The following is a 12098-nucleotide window of genomic DNA, read 5'->3' on the forward strand; positions in this document are numbered from 1 at the left end:
TACATGAAAAGATGCTCATCATCACTAAGCATCAGGGAATTGCAAATCAAAACCACAATGAGATAGCATTTCCACCTGGTAGAATGGCAATTATCAAAAAAACAAGAGGTAAGTGTTGGCAAGGATGTGGAGAAAAGGGATCCCTTGTGTACTGTTTGTGGGAATGTATATTGGTGTAGCCACTATGGAAAAAGATAAGGAGGTTTCTCAAAAATTAAAAATAGAACTATCATATGACCCAGAACTCTCACTTCTGGGTATATATCCAAAAGAAAGGAAATCACTATCTCAAAGAGATATCTGAACCCCCATATTCATTGCAGCATTATTTACAATAGCTAAGACATGGAAACAACCTAAGTGTCTATCGATATGTGAGTGGATAAAAAAATGCGGTATGTACACACACACACACACACGCACGCACACACACACACGCTGGAATATTATTCAACCATATAAAAAAAGGAAATCGCACCTTTTGCACCAACATGGGTGGACCTTGAGAGCATTGTACTAAGTGAAATAAGACAGAGAAAGACAAATCTGCATTATCTCGCTTAAATATGGAATCTTGAAAAAAAGCCAAATGCATAGAAACAGAGTAGAATGTTGGTTGTCAGGGGCCAAGAGTGGAAGAAATGGGGAGATGCTGGTCAAAGGGTAGAAACTTCCAGTTATAAGATGAATAGGTTCTGGGGATCTAACGTACAGCATGGTAACTATAGTTAACAACACTGTATTATGTACTTAAAAGTTGCTAAGAGAGCAAATCCTAAAAGCTCTCACCACACACAAAAAAACTTGTAATTTTGTGAGGTGATGGATATGTTAACTAACCTTATTGTGCTAACCAGTTTGCAATATATACATGTATCAAATCATCAATCATAAGGTTGTACACCTTAAAATTACACAATGTTATTTGTCAATTATATCTCAATAAAGCTGGTGGAAAAAAACAGTTGGTATAGTAGGCATTGACTCAGACCGATCTTATCAGTACTATTTCAGCAAAGCTTATAGACCAAGAGTAAGACTAACAGAGGAAATCCTTTCACATCCACAGGGTGTGGATTACTTACTTTAAAGCTGTAAGAACTTGTTGTGGGTCTTCTGCATATTGAGCTAAATATTCCAAAGCTTTTCCCGCCACAATTTGTTGTCCATGCTAAAAAGAACAAATATAATATGTTAAATTACATCTCAAAGTGATACAAAGTGTCATCTATATTCCTGTCCATTAAGGAGAAGAAAGAAATCTGAATTTGTTCATTTTGTATTTTCAAAAGGGCTACTGCAAGATGGTAGAATGAAGATACAACTCGTTGACAAAAACAGAACAAGTTCATATTGGCCCCAGAAACCCACTCCTTCCGATCCACAAACACTCATAGCCGGGCCAACACTGCTATGAATCCACTAGGACTAATCTTATTGTGCTCTCTATTGCTGTTTATTAGCAGTGACCAAAAGATCCCCAGACGCTCAGGTCACTCTTATTTCCAGCACCCTAATCCCCATAAGGCTCTGTAAATCCATTCTTTTGTTCTCTTTTCCCATTTCTCTCCAACTCCTCCAACCCTTCCACTATGCTTTCTGAAATTCAGTCCATTATCCGTAAAATCTCCTCTGCGAGTAACCTCTTCTCTGAAAGTTCCCTCCACATTCTTTCTCTAATGGAAACCTAGGTTTTGCCAAGGATACTGCTTCCAATGAAGCCCTCTCAAGTGGTGGCTGTTTTTCTCTTATCTCCCTTCTACCTCTACAGCTGAAGAAGTTTCTGCTCTTTATTGCTGTTTTAAGATTAGCCTTCCTTAAAACCCCCAGCTGTGAATTTCTGTCATCAGACTATATCACCCACTATCCCTCATTGTTGCAGTGATCTACCAGCTCTCAAGCCATTTCTTGATGACTTATCTACTGCTCAGTTATTTTCTCCAGAAACTACTCCTGTATTAACTTTTGGCATTTTCATTATATACATAGATGATCCTCCTACTCTCCTAGTCTCCTATTTCCTTGAATTTCACTCTGCCAATTACCTTAGCTATTCACTAGCACAGTCATTCACCGGACCCTGGCACTACTAATGATTACAACTCTTCCATATTCTCCCTCAGGGCTGGGACTAGGGTGAGCTAGCTGATGCAAGTGAGGCTCCTAGGGTGTAAAATTTAAGGAGATACTCTAAGGGTCATGCAGGGACCAACCCTACACTTGCATGACCCTGAGAGTGAGTGCTTCCTTAGGTAACTTACTCCCTCACCCTAGTCCTGCACCCTACTGTTTTATGTCTTCTACTTTCTGACCACCATCTCTTACCTTTCTAACTCACTCCCTCTAGTACTCCAGCAATCCTTTAACTGCACTAAGACCTCCAATCCATTGATGCTACTAATTTTTCACTCTCCTTCATCCTCTTCATGTCCTCCTCCATACCCAGTTTAAATTCCATGGGGATTACTAAGTATAAATACTCCTTTGCTTCCTGATTTTCCTGTCCCTCTTTTGCTTCATTGTATTTATCTGGCAAAACCACAAGCCTAGTTAAATCCAACTTTCTACTGACTTTTGCACCTGCATCATGCAGCTGAAAGAGGCTGAATAAAAACCCATAAAACTATTTGCTTTATTTTAAAACTTCATCAAATGGGCCTTAATACTACAGGGCCAGCATACTACACTATCCTTGTCATTCACTTTCTTGCACCTCTGGATAATTAGTTTACACCTTATCCTCTCTTCCCAATCCCCCAACAACTCCTCTCCCATTTTCACTCTAAGGTGATGACCTTGTTTCCTACTTCACTGAGAAAACTGAAGCAGTCAGGAAGAGAATTTCCATAGGTTCCCACTACCACATCTACTCACGCACCAGGAACCACACCACATACTCTGCCTTTTCAACTGCTACCATAGATGAACTATCCATGTTCCTTCCTAAAGTCAATCCCTGAACCTATACACTTGTGTCCATCACCTCTTGCCTGTTTAAGGACATTGTTCTAACAATTCTCCTTTTTCTTTCTCACATTGTCAACTTTTTGTTTTCTTACTGGGTCATTCCCATCAGCATATTAAACATTCTCATTCATTCCCATCTCAAACCAACCAACCAACCAACCAACCTCTTGATCCTATTTCTCTCACCAATTACTACCCAATTTATTTTCTTCCCTTTGTAGCAAACTGCTCTAAAGACTTGTCTATACTCACGGTATCCAATTCCTTTCCTTCAATTCTCTCTTGAGCCTACTCCAATCACGCTTTTGCCCTACCACTCTACTAAAACTGTTACTGTCAAGCTCACCAATGACCTCCATATTGTAAATTCCAATGGTCATTTCTCAGTCCTCATTGTATTTGACCGATCAGCAACATTCAATATAGTTGATCACTGTTTCCTCCTTGAAACACATTTGGCTTCCAGACACCACATTATCCTTGTTTTCTCCTACCTCACTGGTTGCTCCCTTTTATTCTCCTTTGCTAGTTCCTCCTCTTTTCCCTAAACCATTAATGTTCAAGGGCTCCATGCTCAGTTTCTGGTCCTCTTCTCTACTCCATATATATTCACCCCATGGTGATCGTATCCAGTCTCGTAGCTGTATATACCATCTATATATTAATGTCTCTTATTAAACTTTTCTCTCCAACCCAGATCTCTTTCCCAAAATCTAGAGTCATATATCCAACAGACTACTCAGACCTCTATTTGGATGGTTTAATAGAAACCTCAAATGCATCATGTCCAAAACTGAACTCATGCTTTTCTCCCCAAATCTGCTCTATTTGCAGCCTTTCCTAGGTCAGTTGATGGCAACTCCACTTAATGACCCAATCTCTTTCTCTTATACCTTTCATCTAATCTATCGGCAAATCCTGTTGGCTTTACATTCAAATAAACCTAAAATCCAACCATTTATCATTTACCTCCATTGTCATCTCCCTTATCTGAGTCACCGTCATCTTTTCCCTAGATTACTGCAAAACCTTCCTAACAGATCTCCTTGCTTCAAGCTTGGCTCTCTTATGGTCTCTTCTCAATACACCAGCCAGAGTATTTCTGTTAAAACGAAAGTCAAATCATGTCCCCATTTCATTCAGAGTCAAAGTCAAAGTCCTTTCACTGGTCTATAAGGATCACATAATCCAGACTCTCCATTACCTCTCTGACTTCATCTCTCACTAATCCCACACTTCATTCACTCTACTCTAGCCATATTGGCTTCCTTGCTCTTCCTAGTACCTACCTTATGGTCTTTGTACTGGCTGTTACCTCTGCCTGGAATACTCTTCCTCTTCACTCCCCCGCTATATGTCTACAGGGTTAACTCCCTCACCAATTTCAAGTCTTTGCACAAATGGCATCTTCTCAATGAGACCTATCCTCATCACCCTGTTTAAAATAGTAACTCACACCAATCCCAGCCCACTCTCACTCATGATCCTTTTCATCTTGCTCTATTATTTTCAATATCACCTATCAACATCTAACATATTACAGTCACATGTCAGAATGACGTGGATACATACTGAGAAATGCGTCACTAGGTGATTTTGTCATGGGCAAACATCACTGTGCTTACACAAACCTAGATAGCACAGCCTATTCCACATCTAGGCTATATGGTACTAATCTTATGGGACCACTGTCATATATGTTGTCCATCGTTTACCAAAATGTTGTTATGTGGTGCAAGACTGTATACGATTTGCTTATTTATTATCCATATCATTTATCATCTTCTCTCCTGCTTGAATGTAAGCTCCAAGAACGCATATCACTGTTTGGTTTACTTATTTATCCCAAGAGCCTAGAACAGTGCCTGGCGCATAGTAGGTGCTCAATCAATATTTGATGAATGAGTGATATTCTCACTAGAACTTGAAATGCCTTTTGTAAAGCAATTGTAGTGAGTGAAAACTCGATTCTACACTTGTTCTTTTGGAGGTATATATTCAATTTCCTGGGTTTGGCTTATCCATCCTTCCTTCCAACTTCTAATTCAAACTACTTTAAGTTTTTTATTTTCTGATTCTTTCTACTCTATTAAAACTATTTTCCTTTTCAGAAATACAGTTCCATAACTCTTCCACTGGCTTTCTTCTGCGTTCCATATCGAATGTAAATTTATACACTTTCCTTTAAAAAGATACCTGCCTTTGAGTTCCCCACTACCGAATTTCTCTCATTTCATTTCCTCCTCCTCACCATCTTCTACAAACACATCTTGTATCTGCATCTGCCAAATATTTTTCTGTCTCCTGCAGTTCTACTACCCTACTCATTTACATCAAAATACATATCATTCAAACTGTATTTAGCAACTACTTTGAGATATTAGGGTAGGTGCTAAAAATATGGTCCTCAAGAATCTCACAAGTCAATTTGAACAGGCAAGCCATGCATTAGCAATACAAGACAGTATAGATTTATAAAGACCAAATAACTAGCATACATGTTAAAAATTACTGAAATTCAGAGTAAGAACAGAGCATTGAGGACTAGAATTTATTTGGGAAGGCTCTACAGTGGAGAGAAATCTTAGGCTGGGCTTTCAAAATGGTAGCATTTAAATAAGCTAAGATTTTTTTAAAGGGTGGGATAGTATAAACAAGACATGGAAAAGCGAATGTGATTGGCAGCCTATTTGAGAGACACTGTGCTTTGTTGGAGTGATGGAGAGCTTATGTCTCCACCATTCTAGATCTTCTGCCTAATGTAATAGTGGTTTATACTACTAGGATGATGGTATGGGGAGTAATATGAGATAAAGTAGAGAGATAGCAGTGACCAGATTGTATATACGTTAATAAGAACAGAAACACTATACTTATGGATCAAGCTTCATAGATTACAAATCACATTTTCAGCCATCTCCTCAGTTAATTTTCACAGCAATCCTGGAGGTAGGTTTTATCTTTATTTTTAAAATGATGAAATTAAGATTCAAAGAAGTTAAGCACTTAAGTGGCAGAGCCAGTACTCAAACCCAGGCTATCATCCAGTCCAAGAGCTCCACAGTTGCTACAGTGCTTTTCCTAATCTTATATATTATTACAACTAGAATTTTGCAAGCAAAAAACAGGAGTGCAAGTATTTATTACTTCTAAACTAAAGTTGTTTTGTGGTTACGAACTAAAAAGATCCACAGAGATTTAAACTGTTTTTTTCAAATCAATGAGAAAGATAAGTTTCCAAATAACTATTTGTTTGCATGGCATAGCATCTTAAAGCTGGAGTGTCTTTTAAAAATTAATGTTTTGCTGTGCTTATTTTTTTCTGTAGTTCTAAGCACAAATCTGTTATCTTATTTTATTTCATTTACTTTACATTATAAAGAAATGAAGAGAAAGAAAGCAATTCTGCAACCGAGCTTGGTATGAAAATATGAGGCAAAACAGAGAGCAAAGGAAGGTCTCTCCTGTGCCTAACTGATGATAATTCTATTAATTGTCTCTCAAAATGGAAAAGAGGTAAAAATCTCTGTAGATGAATACATAAGAATTACCTCTAGAGCAAACTGGGCAGCTAAACTGAGGAGCATGACAGTTGAACCTCTATCTGTAAGTAGGTTATTTTCTTCTGGCTCTTCAGCAGTTAATAAATTCTCTAAAGTAGTAATTGCCTGCAAAGCTGAAAAACAAGGAAACAATTCAAAAAATGAGATACTCTTATCAAAGATAATTGCTATCTATGGTTAATTATTCTACAATGACTTTGGAACTCATTTTAAGAGCACTAATATCTTTAACATATTAGTTCATTTTCATAAAGTCATCTAAGTTGCTAAAATGTCAAGGAGGACTTGAATGTCAGAGAAATGCCCAACTAAGCAATTCACCTCTGTGAATTTATCCTATGAATATATTTGCAAAAGTGATCAAAAACATACAAATATGTTCATCCAGCAATTTTTCTAAGAGTAAAATATGGAACCAACCTAAATTCCTTCAATAGTAGATGGGCTACATACATTTTGGTACGTCCATAAAATTGAATACAGGATGAAGGAAAAAAATGAATGGTGGTATTACATTCTATTATGTCTTAACGGTAGACTATGATAAGTTAAATTTATCTGAAGAACAATCCTAAATGTGTATACCCCCATAACAAAATTTCAAAATACAAGAAGCAAAAACTGATAGAACTGCAGGAGAAATGAAAAAATCCACAATTATAGTCAAAGATTTCAATATCCTCTCTTAATAATTGATAGAACAAGTACACAGAAAATCAGCAAGGATATAGTACACTTAACACTATTAATCAACTTGACCTGACTGACGTTTATAGAACACTGGACCCAACACCAGCAAAATATCCATTCTTCTCAAGTGACAGGGAACACTTACCAAGAAAGACAATATTCTGGGCCATATAACAAGTCTCAACATATTTAAAAAGGATTCAAATCATACAAAGTTATGATCTTTGATGACACTTGAATCAAATTAAAAATTAATAAAAGAGGGGCTGGCCCCGTGGCCGAGTGGTTAAGTTTGCATGCTCCGCTGCAGGCAGCCCAGTGTTTTGTTGGTTCGAATCCTGGGCGCGGACATGGCCCTGCTCATCAAACCATGCTGAGGCGGTGTCCCACATGCCACAACTGGAAGGACCCACAACGAAGAATATACAACTATGTACCAGGGGGCTTTGGGGAGAAAAAGGAAAAAAAACAAAATCTTTAAAAAAAAGAAAGTTCTCTGAAAACCTGCAAATATTTGAAAAATAAGGAACACACTTCTAAATAATCCATGGGTTTAAAAAGGAATCTAAAGTCATATTGGAAAGCATTTTGAACTGAATTAAAATGAAAACACAACACATCAAAATTTGTGGCTTGTCACTAGAGCAATACTTAGAAGGTTAATTTATAGCATTAACTTTATATTAGACCAGGATAAACATCTCAAATTAATGACCTCAGCTTTCACCTCTGGAAACTGGAAAAAAAGACCAAATGAAACTCAAAGTAAGCAGAAGAATGGACATCATAAAGATCAGAACATAAATAAATGAAATAGAAAACAGAAAAAACAATAGAGAAAAATTAATGAAACCAAAAACTGGTTCTTTGAGATCAATAAAATTGATCAACCTCTAGCCACTCTGACAAGGAGAAAATGAGAGAAGACATAAATTACAAATATCAATAGTGAGAAAGGTGACATTACTATAGATTTTACAGATCTTAAAAGGATAAAATGGGGGATATAATGAATGACATTAGCCCAATAATTTCAACAACTTAGATGAAACAGACAGGGGCCTGCCTGGTGGTGCAGCAGTTAAGTGCACATGTTCCACTTCTTGGTGGCCTGGGGTTCACCAGTTCGGATCACGGGTGCAGACATGGCACCGCTTGGCACACCATGCTGTGGTAGGCGTCCCACATATAAAGTAGAGGAAGATGGGCACGGATGTGAGCTCAGGGCCAGTCTTCCTCAGTAAAGAGGATTGGCAGCAGATGTTAGCTCAGGGCTAATCTTCCTCAAAAAAAAAAAAATGGTCACAGATAATGGAGGAAGAAATAAAATGATTGAGCTGATGCTATGTTTAAAAAGTAAAATAACTTTATTTTAACATAACGTTAAAAGAAAAGATTTAATAGGAAATCTATTTTTTTGCCATTTTTGCTGGCAAAATGTTTAAAGTTCTTTTATCCTTCAATATAATATATTAAGTAAAACAAATGTCCAGAAGTCTCTAATGAAAACATTGATGATGGACATGACAGCAATATTAACCTTGATAAACAGCTGACTCCAATTTGCTACTCCTTAATTAATATACAGGTATACTTTACTATCCTGGAACATTTCTTTTTCAATGCAGAATAAATCATCTTTCTTCTTATAGAGTGAATAACAGAGTCCACTGCACACAGTAGGTATTCATAAATACCTGTGATATTGTGATTTTTTAATAAGAAATATATATTTGGTCTTTGTTCCTGTTTCTGGCACAGAGCTCCTAAAACCCTTGGAATTTCCTAAATGCAAAGAGCCATTAAGGTGTCTTTTGTTATGTTAATGAGGTGAATTTTGGAACCCACCTCAGGATGAGGACTGGTTGCCAATGGAGTCAACCATATGATTAGAGGATTGGAACTTTCAGTCCCACCCCTCAACCTCTGGGGATGGGGGAGGGCACAGAGGTCGAATCAATTGCCAGTGGCCAATGATTTAATCAATCATGCCTATGTCATGAAGCCTCCATATAAACCCAAAAGAACAGGGTTCAGAGAGCTTCCAGGTCGGTGAACATGTGGAGATGCAGGGAGAGTGGTGTGCCTGGAAAGGACATGGAAGCTCTGTGCCCCTTCCCACATACCTTGTCTCTGGGTATATAGTATCTCTGGGTAGACAGTGTCAGAATTGAGTTGACTTGCTTGTTGGTGTAGGGGGATGTCCCTCCCTCACACATGGGAAATTAGATGCTCAGAACACCAAAAAGAGTTGTTTAATTGGATTAGCATAAATTCTGTTTGGATTCATTAATTCAAGCTTCTGAATTTCTCAACTTGTGCCTTTCATAAAGGGCAATCAGTCTGGAGCTCAAACTGCTCCAGGATTTGCCCAGCTACCCTGAGGGCTGAACAGGAATATCACAGCATAGGCATATCTGTAACTAAGTCAAGATACATGTTGATGCAGACATACCAGCTAGGAAACCATGCTTAAGTTAATGGGAAGGTCACAGCACGAATGGGATGAAGTTCATATAAGATTCCAACACTGTTAACTTTGTGGACAGAAACTCCATTTTAAGGCCAAATCTCTCACCAATCACCTTCCAAATAAGCGAAGACAGTCAAAAGATACCCTGGAGACTTCCATTCTCTAAAGACAATTCTTAACTGATATGGGTTTGCAGCATAATCTTCCCCTTCCCCCACAGCTTTTTAAACTTAATTTTTGAATAGGTTGGTTCAAATGACAAAAAGTACAAAAAAGCATACAGTGCCAAGACTTTCCCCCCAGTTCTTGTCCCACATCTGCCTAGTTCTTACTCCTTCTATAGGTAGCCCTAGTTCTTTTTTTTTTTTAAAGATTTTATTTTTTTCCTTTTTCTCCCCAAAGCCCCCCAGTACATAGTTGTGTATTTCTCATTGTGGGTTCTTCTAGTTGTGGCATGTGGGACGCTGCCTCAGCGTGGTTTGATGAGCAGTGCCATGTCCGCGCCCAGGATTCGAACCAACGAAACAGTGGGACGCCTGCAGCGGAGCGCGCGAACTTAACCACTCGGCCACGGGGCCAGCCCCTAGCCCTAGTTCTTTTATTCTATGTAACCTTCCATAGCTTCTTTTTGCATGGTGGCATCATCTTTACATAGGAAAGCTAAAATATATATTCAACTCCATTATTTTAAAAACAATGTTTTTTCTATTATGGTCAAAGAGGATTATTTATTCTTTGTGTTAACAGCCAAATACAACTCATAAATAACATTTATACCTCTATCAGAGTTGCCCTCTAAGACTGCAATCTTGAATACATAAAATTGAGTGAAAATATTTGTAGGATCACGTTGTTCAGCTTCTGCCACTGCCACTTTAGCCTGAAAAAAAGAAATATTGGTTCTCTTTTATAAAAGCTATAAGGAAGACTTTATCATATTTTACTAATATTATTAACATAGTCACAACGGCTGAAGGATACTCATAATGAAAAGACACGAATCTAAGAAAAATCTTTAAAGGACTGTTCTCTTAAAATGCTAACAAAACAACGAGTTCTGCTTCTGAAAATAGGGTGCATTATATACGCCAGCTCAACCCTCCTACTGAAAACAAACAAAAAGTTGGATAACGTTTTTTTAAATTTCAAAAGCAATTGACAAGATAGTAAAGCAATTACCAAGCAAAATCTAAGAAAAAGTGAGGTCCCAAAGAAGTAAGCAGAGAATTAAAGACAATTTTTTTCTGGTGGGCATTTGTAAATCCAGGCAAATGTTAACTTTAGTTTTAATAGACTTCACTGGGTCAGGGAAACAGACTTCAAGGCCCAAGAGATCAAACTCTTAGGCTAAGGGCAAATCAGCAGCATTCCTATCCATATTGCCAGGGGACTGCAAAGAAAGTTATCTTGGTTCTGAGAAGAGTGCAGAAAAATGGGGTGGGGAGAACCAATCCCTGAGCTGTAACACAAATAGATTCCTATGTATTTACAGCCCCAAATTACATTATATGGGAAAGCCTAAAGGTTCCAAGCTATGAATTTAGTTTACATTGACTCCAAACATCTGAAGAAGCAAATGAAAATCCTCTCTGGGGGAAGGTACCTTCATCTTAGGCTTCAAAATATTTCCATAAATAATTTTTCAAGAATCATGAGTAGTAAACATAAAAAAATCAAGCACACTGGGAAACAAGGCACCATAAGTGAGAATCAGTAGAAAAAACAGATAGCAGAAACAGATTCTCAAGATGCAGATATCAGAATTTTCGAAAGCTATCTATAAAACACCTATGTTTTCAAAGTTTAAAGAAATAAAAGATATGTTCAAAAATATACATAAGTAGGTTGCTATTCAATAGTACATACTGATACAGTTACAGGTGTTGTTTGCAGCTGGTATCCATTCTGATTGATTATTGCCCATGCCATATAAGTTGTTAAAGACTTTGAATATCACAGAAGTTTGTAGGAAACAGAAACCATATTATGTGACCTTGCTGATTTGAAAAAAAAGAACTACTTGAAATGAAAAATACAAAAACGCAAATGGAAACATAATGGATAGGTGTAATAGCAGACTGAAATAGGTGAAGAAAAAATTAGTGAACTGAAAGATAAAACAGAATAAATTAGCCAAACTGCAGCACAGAGAGATTATAAACATGGAGGACAGTTAAGGAAGAATTCTATTCTTTTTAGGACAACTGCTAAAAGACTAGAAACAGTAAATGATTTCCACACTAGCAGAAGGGGGTAACTAGAAAGTAAAAGAAAAAGAATGAGGACAGTTTTTTCAACAAATGGTGCTGAAACAACTGGACATCCACATGCAAAAAAATGAATCTGGACACAGACCTTAAACCTTTCACAAAAATTAACTCAAAATGGATCAAAAACCTAAATGC

General features: G+C 37.5%; 1 protein-coding gene across 1 annotated transcript in view; it reads right to left on the reverse strand.

Moving 5' to 3' along the window:
* Positions 1–12098, reverse strand: part of TEX11 (testis expressed 11) — a 371261-nt gene that overhangs the window by 88629 nt on the left and 270534 nt on the right. Inside the window, exons 17-19 of the mRNA XM_044764084.2 lie at positions 10471–10573; positions 6519–6643; positions 1086–1171 (exon numbers count right to left, since the gene is read on the reverse strand). Coding sequence (XP_044620019.1) covers positions 1086–1171; positions 6519–6643; positions 10471–10573 — 314 coding nt within the window. The remainder of the gene's footprint in view (positions 1–1085; positions 1172–6518; positions 6644–10470; positions 10574–12098) is intronic.

The sequence above is a fragment of the Equus asinus genome, chromosome X, assembly GCF_041296235.1.
Source record: "Equus asinus isolate D_3611 breed Donkey chromosome X, EquAss-T2T_v2, whole genome shotgun sequence".
NCBI lineage: Eukaryota > Metazoa > Chordata > Mammalia > Perissodactyla > Equidae > Equus > Equus asinus.